This window comes from Odocoileus virginianus, chromosome 7, assembly GCF_023699985.2.
Source record: "Odocoileus virginianus isolate 20LAN1187 ecotype Illinois chromosome 7, Ovbor_1.2, whole genome shotgun sequence".
In the NCBI taxonomy this organism is placed as follows: domain Eukaryota; kingdom Metazoa; phylum Chordata; class Mammalia; order Artiodactyla; family Cervidae; genus Odocoileus; species Odocoileus virginianus.
The window spans coordinates 32,488,137-32,501,874 of NC_069680.1; the positions used below are offsets into that span (position 1 = coordinate 32,488,137).

At 57.4% G+C, this 13,738-nt stretch overlaps 1 protein-coding gene and 1 long non-coding RNA gene across 43 annotated transcripts in view; one reads left to right on the forward strand and one right to left on the reverse strand.

Moving 5' to 3' along the window:
- The window catches only part of JAKMIP3 (Janus kinase and microtubule interacting protein 3), a 91,137-nt gene that overhangs the window by 27,104 nt on the left and 50,295 nt on the right, over positions 1 to 13,738 (forward strand). For all 41 annotated transcript variants that reach the window (XM_070470455.1, XM_070470451.1, XM_070470465.1 and 38 more), the window contains exons 2-3: positions 11,532 to 11,743; positions 12,383 to 12,880. In XM_070470455.1, coding sequence (XP_070326556.1) covers positions 11,609 to 11,743; positions 12,383 to 12,880 — 633 coding nt within the window. In that variant the 5' untranslated portion in view covers positions 11,532 to 11,608. The remainder of the gene's footprint in view (positions 1 to 11,531; positions 11,744 to 12,382; positions 12,881 to 13,738) is intronic.
- On the reverse strand, positions 1,309 to 11,535 carry LOC110136839 (uncharacterized). Of its 2 annotated transcripts, XR_011488683.1 has the most exons (4): positions 10,284 to 11,535; positions 7,821 to 10,161; positions 5,701 to 7,466; positions 1,309 to 5,466 (listed from the first exon to the last, which is right to left on the reverse strand). It is a non-coding gene; the product is annotated as an uncharacterized lncRNA (long non-coding RNA). The 2 variants fall into 2 exon arrangements; XR_011488682.1 differs by having other exon boundaries at positions 1,309 to 5,797.

Genomic DNA, 13,738 nt, shown 5'->3' on the forward strand with positions numbered 1-13,738 from the left:
TCGGGGGGTGTTACCCTCCAGCCGGGAGGCCTCGCGCTGCCGGGCAGCGTGGGGCCGGGAGGGGAGTCACTGTGTGTCCCTGCTCCGCCCTTGCTGTCTGGAGCTGTGCCCACCGGCCTCCTGGAAGGGTCTCGCTCTGAAGCGGGGCTCCGGGCCCAGCCCTGGGCTGCCGTTGCTGTACCCGCGCAGGCTTGTCTGGGGGCGGGGTCTCGTTCTTCTGGTCCAGCCTGAGGAGCCGAGGCCCGCGTGCCTGGACTCAGTGGGTTCTTCTCAGCCTTCCCGCCCCTTCCCCAGTCCCCAGCTCTGCTCGCGTCCCTGCAGGGTCCCGAGCCCCAGGGCCTCCGTCTCCCTCCCCGGGGTAGGGTCTTCTCCTCCTGCCCGGGCAGGGGGAAGCGGGGTCTCCTCGAGGACAGGAGGGTCTGCTGGTCTTCTCCCAGTGGCCGAGGCGTTCACTGCGCCTGTGAGAAGGGGCTGGGGGTGGGGCGGCCTCTCCAGCCTCCGTCCTCCCTCCGCCTGCCTCACATCTGGGGCCAGCGACCCCGGGCTGGTGTGCTGCCCCGTCCAGGCCGCAGAGCCGAGCTGCAGTTGGGGCCGAGTCCTTCCCCTGAGCCCTGCCCGTGGTGAGCCAGCTCAGGCGCCCGGGGCCCCTGGGGCCGGCCCTTTGCTTCTCTTGGGACCTGACTCTTCCTGGGCCCAAGAAACACGTGATTTGGCAGATCATGTGGCTCTTTGTCATGTTTCAGGACAGAAGGGACATTTTCTGACGACTTTCCACATCTTAAGCAGAGGCAATTTTCTCCTATGTTTTAAAAATCACTTTTCCTTTTTTGCAAATTATGTCTTTTGATAGTTATCTATTTATCTGGTGAGATCTTAGTGTTACTGTTGAGTTCCACAATCTCCTAATATAGTAAAAACACGAGGTTTGTTGTATTTACTGTAAACGATGTTTCCACTTGTTTTTAGATTATAGTGGAATCTATTGATCTTGCCTCCTGTGGGTTCCTTTTATCCCCTAAGCCTAAAAAGTCCTGTCTCCGGAGACTTCAGAAATGCTCCTTTCTGCATCTCCCCAATAGTTTTTATGATTTGATTTTTTTGCCCTTAATTCTCTTAATCCATTTAGAATTTCATGTCAGAAAGGCAGGGTTCCACAGCTTTATTTCTCATTCACGATCGGCTGGCTGATCACCCCAGTGCTCGTGAATGGTCCTCTCCCCTTGCTGGTGAACATGATGTATTCTATCCGTAGACGTAACATGGGGCCTCTTTCTGAACCGTGTGATCTTTTTCACTTGTCTGGCCATTCATGAGGCTGGGTGTTTCCTGCTTAGTAAAACTGCGTGATTTAGACTAAAGAGACGGTTTTTCTTTCTATTAGGTGTCATCTCCATGGGAACTAGGTAGGATTACATTTTTACAGAACAGAAATGCAAAGGATTGCAAAGACAGCAGATATGGCACAAAACAGGCTCTTAGTCCAAAAGTTAATTACCTGCAAGAAGTTGCCAGCTAATATCTATCTAAAGTATTTTCTAGGCACATTTGTGGCTATCATATTTGTGGAGCTCTTTTCACCCCGAGAAGGGGCCTATGCTTAATAGTTTCTTTTGTTAGCATACTATGCTTAGGATGTTTAGAACAATCATGAGCATTTTGTGCAATGAGAGCACATATTTATCAAACAAGCCAGAATGCCAGCAAAATGTTTGAATGGAAGCATTTCCTTCATCCCTGGCCCCTTCATAGGGTACCAGCGTCTAGGAGATTTATTAATTAGCTTTTAAGTTGGTCCTCATTCGGTGAAAGAGGAGCAGGAGCGCTCTCGGCAGGCAACACAAGAATCCGCAGCAGGGCGAACAAGACCAACAGCAGAAAAGGGGGGAGGATACAGGGTGGGGTAGAGGCCGAGGCCAACCTGGAGGGTCCCTTATCCTAGACGGCCTTGCCTGTCAGGTTCTTTCCCCGTGACCTCGTCATGGATGGAGTCCCGGACGGCCTTGCCTGCCCGGTATTTTCTTCATGACCTCGTCACGGGCGGGACCCCCCCATAACGGCTCCCGGCAGTCCAGGATCAGCGCCCAGGGTGGGGTCAGGACAGAGGTCCCCGGCAGGCCTGGGTGCTGTGATGCATCCGTGATGCCTGCAGGCCCGCCGGTTTGGCTGTGCAGCGGCGGGTTCGGTGGTCTTCGAGCAGTGACCCTTGCACCAACTGTGCACACTTAGAAGGCTTTCCGGGGTGGGGGGCTGCCCACAGCCCCCGCCTCACCTCCCAGCCCCCTTCAAAGCAAGGCAGACCCCGCAGACCCAGGGAGGAGAGGAAGCTTTAACTAAAGCACTCAGACCGCCAGCCCCCCTCAGCTTATTCAGAGATGCATTTCTCATACAATTTTACTTCTTAATAATTTATCAGAATCTGTAATATATTTGTACTATTTGAACCAGTTATAGAGCAATGATAATTGTAATGATAACTCAACCTGGAAGACATTTTTATAACCTCAGCACTGAAGGTCACAGTAAAAACTGTAAATTTCCATTTACATACATTTTCTTGTCCTGTAGAGATGTGATAGGGTGATCAATGGAAGGTCTTCAATCAAAAACAAAGCATCCTTTTGGGGGTAATATATAACCTTATTCTGTGTGGTTGGTAGAATTTCAAAGGGAAGAGGAATAATGTCAAGATTTTACTAAAGAAGAGGCTGTTGACATATTTTTGAAACAAATGACAGTGGGCTTCAAATCATTGTTCTTGTTTGGATAACTTTTGTTGCTATGTTTGAAGTTTATGAACCTTTCCTTTGGGATGGGTAATTCTGTTGTTAATACCACACACTGTATTTTCTTGTCTCAGACATGGTATTTTAATCTCTATATTATTGATGTGGGTCTTTGGAATTTATTTTATGTCTCTTCTTGACAGGCTGCTGTTTCCCCTACGTTGTGGAAATTGTGGTTTTTTGAGTTCTGGCGGCTCTGACGTCCTGGTCTGCTAATTCTCACGTGTGCCTTGCGCCTGCTTTTCTCTTTATTGGGGTTCTTCTCCTCTCATTAGGAATCCCATTTCCCTACTTCTTTGCGGGTCTGGAAATGTTTGATTGAATGCCAGACACTGTGATTTTATATTGTTGGGCTGAATTCTTTGTATTCCTTTAAATGTATTTGAGCATCGTTCTGGGCACCGTTGAGTCACTCTGGAAGAGTTTGTTGCTTTTGAGGCATCCCTTTGAGCTTCCCGAGTCAGAAACACGGAGTGACTTTCAGGCTTGGCCAGTTTGGCTCAGTCCAGAAGTCACCCTTCTGGGGTCTCTCCTGTTGCCTTCGGTCACAAGCCCCCAAGGGACCCCACCAGGCCACGTGGTGCTGCCTGCCATGGGTGGGGGCAGGCCTGGAGCCGGCCCTCCTCAGGGGACACGCCCCCTCCAGGCCAGGTTTCCTCATCTGAACAACCAGGGCTTTGGATGGTGATCCCGAGAGTCTTTCTTGGAAATCTGGTTGTAAGATGTCTCCATTTTTAAACGCTGACTGGCCGGGTGACAGGTTTGGCAGAAGCAGAGCTGCGCATAAAGCCAGGTCTGTTCTTTGCAAAACTCCCGCACTGACCCGAGGAGGCTCAGTGGTTCACCTTGCAAAGGCATAGCTGCTGCAGCCCCTGTGTCTCCGGAGGGGCGTCCTCCCAGGACTGAGTCAGGGTGGCCACACAGCATGCGTCTCCCGGAGCCGCTCACTCAAGGGCGGGGCTGGGGACCCTTTGCTCAAACAGGTGGGTGGTGTCTGCCATCATTTATTTATTCCTTTAAATTTGGCATCTCGGTACATGGTTTGCAGGATCTTAGTCCTCCAACCAGGGATTGAACCTGGGCCCTTGGCAGTGAAACCAGGGAGTCCTAACCCCTGGACCTGCAGGGGATTCCTTACCATCATTTAGTATAGTGTCTCTCTTTGATCCTGAGACTTGAGCTAGCAAATTTTAAACCATGCTTATGATTTGAATTCTAACTGAAATAGTAGTAAATACAAGTCTAAGATTTTTTTTCTGTGATCAAAAAGTTGTGGCCTTCTGCCTCCAGAAGACAGAGCAGACATACTTATCCCTGTTCCTCCCATTAGTACAATAAAATCTCTGGACTCTGGTCTAAAACAAACAGAAACAGACTGAAAGGTGGGGTGAAGAATGTAGGGCAACTAGGGACCTTAAGACCCAGGAAGACACAGCGGTGAGCTCCCTGGGTTTTCTCCCAGGGTTGGAGTTGAAGAGGCCAGCAAGTCAGATGGACGCACGGGCACAGACAGAAGCGGCCCCAAGGAAAGCCCGGCCTCTCTGGCCGGAGGGCCAGCAGCAGACAGCTTGCTGGGGACGCACAGATGGCAGACAAATGCGTGACAATGGTTACCAGTGGTGATGAGGGAAATGCTTAAAGCCACAGCGAGATATAAATCGTACCAAAGTTTTCCTAGGTCAATCTCCCAAGGCAGTGGAAATAAAAACAAAAATAAACTAGTGCGAACTAATCAAACTTACAAGCTTTTGCATAGCAAAAGAAACCATAAACAGAGGAAATATTTGCAAACAACACAACGAACAAGAGCTTAATTTCCAAAATATCAAACAGCACATACAACTCTACAAAACAGCAAAAAATAAACAACCCAACCAAACTATGGGCAGAAGACTTAAATGGACATTTCCTCTAAGACATACAGATGGCCAATAGGCACATGAAAAGATGCTCAATATCACTAATTATTAGGGAAAAGCAAATCAAAACTACAGTGAGGTATCACCTCACACTGATTAGAATGGCCGTCATCAAAGTCTACAAACAATAAATACTAAAGAGAGTGTGGAAAAAAGGCAACTCTCCTACACTGTCGGGGGGATGTAAATTAGCACAGCCACAGTGGAAAACAGTATGGAGATTCATCAGAAAGCTAAAAATAGAATTACCATATGATCCAACAATCCCACTCCTGGATGTACATCTGGACAAAACTATAATCCAAAAGACACATGCACCCCAGTGTTCATAGCAGGACTATTCACAACAGTCAACACGTGGGATCTACCTAAGTGCCCATCAGCAGATGAACAGATAAAGAAGATGTGGTACATATATACAATGGAATATTACTCAACCGTAAAACAGGAGGAAATCATGCCATTTGCAGCAAACAGATGGACTGAGAGATTATCATAGTAAATGAAGCAAGTTAGAAAAAGACAAAAAGCAACGTGATATCTCTTATATGATATCTCTTTATCTCAATATAAAATATGGGGTAAATCAACTTATCTAAGAAGCAGAAACAGACTCACAAACAGCGAGAAAAAGCTGGTCGTTGCCAAGGGGGCGGAGAGGAGGGACAGGCTGGGAGTCCGGGATTTCAAACGCAAACTCTTCCATGTAGAATGGATAAATAACAAGGTCCTAGTGTAGAGCACAGTGAACTGCATTCAATATCCTGTGATAAACCATAATGGAAAAGAAGATGAAAAAGAATGTATATATGTATATAACTGAGTCACTTTGCTTACAGCAGAAATTAACACAACACTGTAAATCAACTATACTTCAGTTTAAAAAGTAGGTTAAAGGAAACAAAACCACAATGAGATACCACTTATCAGAATGGCTAAAATAAAAAGCAGCAGCAACACTAAATGTGGCAAGGATGCTGGGAAACCGGATGCCTCACACGCTGGTGGTGGACGGTCACATGGCGCGGCCTCTCTGCAAAGCGGTTTGCCCTTACACGTTCAACTGGGTCTGACGGAAATTGCACTTCTAGGCATCTGTGTCAGAGAAATGAAGACTTAGGTTCACACAACAACCTGGGCATGAACATTTATAGCAGCATGATCTGTAATAACCAACCAGCTGTCCCTCAGTGGCTGAGGGGATAATGTGTCCACACTGTGAGTATTACAGCCGCAGCGGCCAACACGGATGAATGTGAACTCTGCGCACACAACTTGGATGGAGCTCCAGAATTACACTGAGTGAAGAATGCTGACTCCAAAAGGTCCTGTGCTATATGATCTCATTTCTATAACATTCTTGAAATGACAAGGTTACAGAAATGGACAGCAGATTTGTGGTTGCCAGGGGCTGAGGCAGGGATAAAGGTGGGGGCGGAGATGGAGATACGATGGTCTCTTTGCTGACGTTCCAGAAGCCAGCGCCTTAGTTAACGATTCCTAGTGTCTCAAGATGCTTCCCCTGTGGGAACTGCACGGGAGTACACAGGCTGTCTGTATCAGCTCACAAGGCTGCATCTGAATCGACACTCATCTCGAAGTTTATTTAGGAATAAGTCACAGCACCGCTAGGAAAGCTCAGCCTTTAACTCACTCACAGGTGAGTCAGAGCTGCAGCCTGAATCACACACGTCTACTTTCAACACAAAGGGACGGTGGGGTAGATTCACTTCTGTAGACTAGGAGTGATGAGTCACAGCCAACTTGATGGATCAAAATACAAGTGTGTTGAAGTCAGGGCAGAGGTCTTGCTGATGAGAACCTCGGGCGTTGTGAGAAGGACGGCGTCTTCTCCATCAGAGGACTTTCGCTGTCTGGTGTGGCGGTCACCATGGGGGGATGTCCCACACTGGAGAAGCCCCGCTTTCGGGCTCAGGTGGACTGACCGTCTCACTGGGCCGGTGGTTGCCCGTCCGGAGCCCCGTCTGGCCCTTTCTCTCCTGTGACCTCAGGCTCCACCAGGGGCATTTGGGGTGAGGGGGGCTCCTCCCCAGAGCTCCTCCCCCAGAGCTGGATCCCCTACTTGCTGATGACCAGGAGCAGTGTCTCTACCCGCTGGGTGGACCCCTGGGCCTTCTTCCTCCCTGCTTATAGGCTTTACTTGGTGAGACTCATGCTTTGGGGACTTGAGAACAACCTCCTAGAAACCTCTGGGAGGTCATGTGCCTGGCAGGTGGACAGGGAAAGGGGACCACCCGGCTGTGTGCAGCCCTGCCCTCCCGGCCAGGTGGGCCGCGCCCAGCTCCTCCTGCTCTCCACGGCCGCTCTCGCCAGAACCCAGGGAGTGAACTGGAAAGTTCCCTTTCCTTCCTTCCTGTCAAAGGCCACCACCCAATTTTCTTCAAACTCTACTTCTGATGGGGTGTGCACAATATCAGCACACATGTGACTTCTTTGAGAACGCCATGGTTAGAAATAGAGGTCACAGCCCAAACCCTCAAGAATTCTAATCTCTCTCCAGAGACTCATGAAAACACTGCATGTTATTCTAAGGGTCGAGTCAGCCGAGCGCAGTCAAACGAGCCCGTTCCGCACACGTTTCATTGGATTTGCAGCTAGTCTTGCCGATACCAGTGAGGGCCTTGCCACAGGAGTGCGCCAGCCCTGACGGCTTCCGGGTCTTGTCCAGTAGGACGTGTGTCCCTCAGTGCAGATGCTCCGTGCTGTGAGTTTGCTGAAAGACCATGCTCCGGAACTAGCATGTCTGAAGTCGGGGTGGGAGGGGTGTGGAGGGAGGCACCTTGGAACCACCGCCACCCAGGTCTGAGCTCCCCGCAGCCTACAGCCCGCATGACTGGCCACCTCTGTCACGGCTGGACCTTCCCCCTCCTCCGGGCGTTTGTCGGATGGCCTGTACTTAGGGGGTCCCTGTGGGATATGACAGGGAGCATCCCCCCCCGCCCCTGTCATGGCCTTGGATTTGCACAGAACTGCCCAGACCAGAAGCATCAAACGCAGCCTTTGCTGGCCTTGGGTCAGCCTCTTAACCCAGAGAGCATCCATGCCAACGTGACCGGCTCTGCAAGGTCGAAGCCTCTTTGTGACCCTGCTCACTCACCCCTTGCTGGGGCATCACCCTGGTGACGCCTGTGTGTTGGTGGTTTCCTTCTACCTGCTCGCTGGGGGCGGCGCACCAGCCCATGGGCTCTACGTGGAGAAAGCTGGACGGAGGCCTGCAGGACAGAGGTGGGGTGAGGTGTACAGACCGGCCTCCAAGGTGACCAAACCGCGGCGCCAACACGCCCTGGGCCGTGAGCTGTCTCTCGTTTTAAACCCTCCGAACACAAAACAACTCACTCAGAGAGACCCAAGGGGCGCTCTTCTGCTTGATTTATTACCTCCTCGGAGACCCTGAGACTTCCCTAGCGGCTCAGATGGTAAAGCGTCTGCCTACAATGCAGGAGACCCGGGATCAATCCCTGGGTCGGGAAGATCTCCTGGAGAAGGAAATGGCAACCCACTCCAGTATTCTTGCCTGGAAAATCCCATGGATGGAAGAGCCTGGTAGGCTACAGTCCATGGGGACACAAAGAGTTGGACACCACCCAGCAACTTCACTTTCACAGAGACCCTGAGATGGGGGTGGGCAGACTGCACTATCGACCTGATCATTTAAGGACTTCCAACCAAAGCGGGGTGCACATGGTTGGCCGGGGCCTCATGTGGGTGCTGGTCTGGAGCGGGGAGAGTGAGAGGACCTGGCAAGATGCCTGCTCTCCTCCTGCACCCTGGGCTTCCTGGACACGCCAGCTGCGGAGGATCTGATCCAACCTCATGATCCAGGTGCCGGCACCACGAGGCAGGCTCTGACCACGCGCGAACCACGCGCCGAGGTGCTCACGTGCGTCCTCAGCACGGGGCTGCCTCCGGGTCACGCCCCATGGCCCGCGGTCAGAGTCACCCCGCCCCCTCCCACCAGCACCTCAACCCCCTGGCCTCGAGCCTCATGAACAGGCAGCCCAAGGCTTGACTCTGACTCTGGGTCTGTTCTGCATTGAGGTTCAGACGGTGTGGGCGGTGGCTCCACGCAGAGGGACGGTTCCATGCACCTGGCGAGGGCCGCTCCGACCCAGCCCTGCTCCCAGGGGGCCGCGGGAGACTGAGGGCCTGCCCTGCGCTGGGCCCTTAGTGAGGCCAGCTGGAGGGGGTCAAGCTAGGAAGGCGAGTGCAGGGCTGCACAGGAGAAGGGGTGGGTGCTGGGAGAGCGGGTCCGAGGGTGGGCAGGTGGGGGGGGGAGAGGTAGGCAGGTGGGGGGGGCGGGGCGCCCCTGAACCGCAGGTCTCAAGCTGCTGCTGCGCCCCTCCTCCACCCCGACCACTCACCACCGGGGTCTGTGCCCTGCCGTCCCTGCAGGATCCGTGAGGGGCCGTCCGGGATGGGCAGCTTGGGCTTCAGAGGCGGGCCGGAGGGTCTCGACCACAGGAGACCCTCAGGGAGAGCGGAGGGGCCGACCCCGCTGGCTCCAGACCCCGCACTGACTCGGGCAACCCCGGGAGCGGTCCCGAGGGCCCCATCCAGCAGGCGCCCCTGGGGTCCTGCTCAAGCCTGAGCCCCACTGGCCAAGCTCGGGGCTCTGCAGAGAGTGCGCCGCAGCCCCGGGCACCATCCATGTTGCCGCGTGGGGTCCAGAGCCCCTGGTATACCCTAGGGGGAGGCTCTGCGGCGCCCAGTGAGACCTCGCGCTCCCAAAGCCTCTGTCTGCCCTCCACCCGCCCCGTCCATCTCCCGGGTGACAGGAAGGACGTAAGAGGGTGACGGCGTCCGGGAGACGAGGCGACCGCGGCAGCTGGCACTTCACCGGGTGTGGGTGTATGTGCGCCAGGCCGCGGGTGCAGAGAAGCACGTGACATGGGCCAGGGGCCCCGGGGCCCCGGGGCACTAGCAGTCTCCGTGTCACTGGCGTGGGCGCTGTCTCCTTGGATGTGGGCGGAGCCGGGGGCGGCGCTCCAGCCAAAGGCTCAACGCGCATGCGCTCAATGCAAGCGCGGCGTGGGGAAGGGGAGACCCCCCCCAAGCTGCTCCCCGGGAATCATCCTGTCAAACGCCCCTTAGGGCACGCCCCGGGGGTCAGGCAGGGCCCTGGAGTCCCTGCCCCGGGTGTGGGCGGGTGGGACACCCCGCACGCTCCCAGCGGGCTCTGGGGAGAGTTCGTCTGTCCACACTCGTTTCCATAAATAGTGACATCAGCACACTTACTGTTTGTGCCCAAATGCATGCTGGAGAAAGGCAGGATCTCGCCTTTAGGGAACTGCCGGGCAGGGGCTCGAGGCCTGTTACTGCATCGAACGAAAGCTCTCGGTGCCGGGAGGCCAGGGCCTGGGTAGCGGCCGCTCAGCGCCCCGGGGTCCAGGCGGCAAGCAGGGGCCCCAGGCAGCCTGAGCCGTGCTGTCCGTGTGAGCCTGCGGGGGGAAATGCGGGGGAATGTGTTTGGACGAGCCAGCGGCTGGGTGGGCGGGGCCGGCTGTGTGTGGGTGGGCCGCTGCCTCCCAGTGTGGGCACCGCCCGGGCTCCCCCAGCTCACCCTGCCCTTTCTCTCCTCCCAGACGGCTGGTGAGGCTGCCTCTCTGTCCAGGAAAGGCCTGCGGAGTTTCATTTTAAAATAAGTAAAACATAACACTCCAGTTTTCAGAAAACATTGAGGAAGTGCTCTCTGGGGCGGACGGCAGCCGGCGAGTGTCACAGGGGCTCGGAATTCCCTGTGATCTGAGGCGGACACACGGCCGCGGGGGTTTTTGGGGCCGGGGAGGTGGTCTGGTTGCCGTTGCTTGAAGGCAGTTGCAGAGAACATACCAGGGATGGTCACAGGGGTCCTAGGGGTGTGGCCAGGCGTCTGCGTCTTGGTCCAGGAGACGCTGGACCTGGGGACGCTGCAGGGCAAGCGTGGGGCCAGGTCCCTGCTCATAGAAGGCCGAGCCCCCCACCCGGAGCTCCAGGCCAGTAGGAACCCATGGTCCTGCAGGGCTCCCAGACCTGGCCTGGAAGAGCCTCAGCAGTGCACCGGGTGGGTGTCTAAGCACAGCCTGGAGGCCCTGGGGATGCCTGGGGACTCTTTTGTGTGTCTGCAGGCGAGGAGACTGGCATGGGGGACCCAGGCAGCGAGCGGGGCAGGACCTGGAACCCCTTCGCCTTTTAATCCAGGCAAAGCTAGTGGACTCTCCCAGTCTCACACCGGATGCTAGGCGCTGGGACACGAGGGGAGCGGGGGCAGCCCCAGGCCTGGGCCAGTGGGTTCAGGCATCCAGGCTGGGTGACGGGTGAACAAGCCAGGGTGGGGCCTGGTGCCCGAGGGGTCCAGAGTGCCCGCGCGCCCGCTGAGGCCGCTCGGTCTCCTGGGCTGAGGGTGCGACCCCTTCCGAGCTGGTTCATGGGCCCCAGGGGTCCCGGCCGCCACTCCGGTAGTGTCAGAGAAGCTCGTGTTTCAAACCCGCTCCTGCCATCCGTCTACCACACACCCTGTGAGAAGCTGGGCCCTAACTTTGGTCCCAGAGTCTTACTACAAAGGGGCCAAGAATAAACATGTACTGATCGCCGGTTACCCGAGAGGAGGGGGAAATGTGCTTCCACAGAGAGGAGGCCCATCGGGGGTCGGGCGGAGGGCAGGCGGCCCCTGCGATGGACCATCGGGGTGCGGGCGGAGGCACGCGGCCCCCGCGGTCTGTGACGTGCTGCACAGTCCGGCCACAGACGCGGGCCCGCAGGTGCATCCCCGCCCACCCTGCCCCTGGGCCCCAGGCCCCGTGTAGTCTGCTCACAGTGCGCTTTCCCTCAGCTGAGTGAGAAGATGTAGAGCGGCCGCAGGCGAGCGACCGGCCCGAACGCGCGGCTGCCCCTCGGGCCGCCCTCACCATGTCCAAAAAGGGCGCAGGCGGCCGGAGCAAGGGGGACAAGGCGGAGGTCCTCGCCGCGCTGCAGGCCGCCAACGAGGACCTGCGGGCCAAGCTCACCGAGATCCAGATTGAGCTGCAGCAGGAGAAGAGCAAGGTGGGCGCGCCGCCCCGCCCCCGCCCCGCTCCGCCCCGCTCCGCCCCGCCCAGCTCCGCCACGCCCCCACCCCCGCTCCCGCTCCCGCCCCGCCCCCGCCCAGCTCCGCCCCGCCCCCGCCCAGCTCCGCCCCGCCCAGCTCCGCCCCGCCCCCGCCCAGCTCCGCCCCGCCCCCACCCCCGCTCCCGCTCCCGCCCCGCTCCCACCCCCACCTCGCCCCGCCCCCGCCCCACCCCCACCCCGCCTGCGTTGGTTTCTCCTTTTGCTGAGAGTGTCCTAGAAGGTAAGTGAGACTTGTGTCGTTTGGGCTGAAGCGGTCCGGGGGGCAGGAGCCCCCACCCCCTGCCCCCCATGGCCGTGCCCCCTCCTTGGCGGATTCGTTTGAGAGGTGCTGGTTTCAGCCTTTGAGCACGCAGGTTTCCGGACACCCGTGCGTCTGCCCTCTGGCTTCCAGGATTGGCGCCTGGGGTGCCACCCACGAGGCTTGATTCTGTTTTCAACCCGTGTTTTAACGAGACCTTCCCTAATAGACGGTAGCTCCCCTCTCTGCAAGAACACGCGGCCTTTCCGAACGCCGCGCTCGGGTGTCCGCCGACGCAGAGTGTGGCTCCGGGCCGACCGTGTCTCGTTGTGCCGCAGGTCGGCCGGGTGGAAAGGGAGAAGAACCAGGAGCTCAGGCAGGCGCGGGAGCACGAGCAGCACAAGAGCGCCGTCCTGCTCACCGAGCTGAGGACCAAGCTCCACGAGGAGAAGATGAAGGAGCTCCAGGCGCTGCGGGAGGCGCTGCTGCGCCAGCACGAGGCCGAGCTGCTGCGCGTCATCCGGACCAAGGACAGCGAGAACCAGCGGCTGCAGGCGCTGCTGCACGCCGTGCGCGACGGCGGCCCGGACCGGGCGCGCACCGTGCTGCTGTCCGAGGCCAAGGAGGAGGCCAAGAAGGGCTTCGAGGTGGAGAAGGTGAAGATGCAGCAGGAGATCTCGGAGCTGAAGGGCGCCAAGAGGCAGGTGGAGGAGGCGCTGACCCTGGTCATCCGCGCCGACAAGATCAAGGCCGCGGAGATCAGGAGCGTGTACCACCTGCACCAGGAGGAGATCTCCCGCATCAAGAAGGAGTGCGAGCGCGAGATCCGCCGGCTGGTACGTGCGCGCGGCGGGGGCGGGGCGGGGCCGGGGCTGGAGTGGGGCGGGGCCGGGGGAGGGCCGCAAGGAGCCGGGCACGAGATCCGCCGGCTGGTACGTGCGCGCGGCGGGGGCGGGGCGGGGGCGGGGCCGGGGCTGGAGTGGGGCGGGGCCGGGGAGGGCCGCATGGAGCCGGGCGTGGCCGGGCAGCGCTTGGGCTGTGCTCACGGGTGGGTTCCCCCCCACCACCAACCCTACCCCGGCACAGGGCGCCTCGCACCTCTGCTCTTGGCTTGCGGACTCCAGAGAGGCCAGGCTGCTGAAAACAGCAGGATGCGGTTCAGAACTCACCAGTCAGTGGCCCAGGGCCCAGGAGGCCGCAGTACTCCCCGCTCCACGCCACCTAGCTTTCCTTCCCAGCTTGGTCAGAATGAGACCCCCACGAGGGGGCCTTCCCCTTCCCCCCCAAAAGGGTTATGAAAGGCCCCCCGTCTTGCAACCCCAGGTTAAGCTCAAGGCGTGCAGGGGCCCGTTGGATGACATGAGCTCCGGCTCCATAACCAGGAGGGTCTGCAGTCTGTGAGCTCGCTGGACCCAGAGAGGGGAGACCAGAGGCCTGCAGGCAAGGGTCTCGGCCGGGCCATGCCAGCGTTCCCGAACTGTGCTGTCTGGAAAGGCGTGGCTCTTCACAGTTCAGGAACTCTGTGCATCCCCTGGCTTGCCAGAGCAGCTGCCCGATGCTCCCATGCCCCTGTGAGGAGAGGCTTCGGAGAAGCTCAGAGGTTGTGGGGGGTTCTGCTCGATTCTCCTCATTCCTTGGAGCCTGGACCTCCTCGGTCACTGGGGGAAAATGAGCCCGTCACCCTTGCTAGGTGC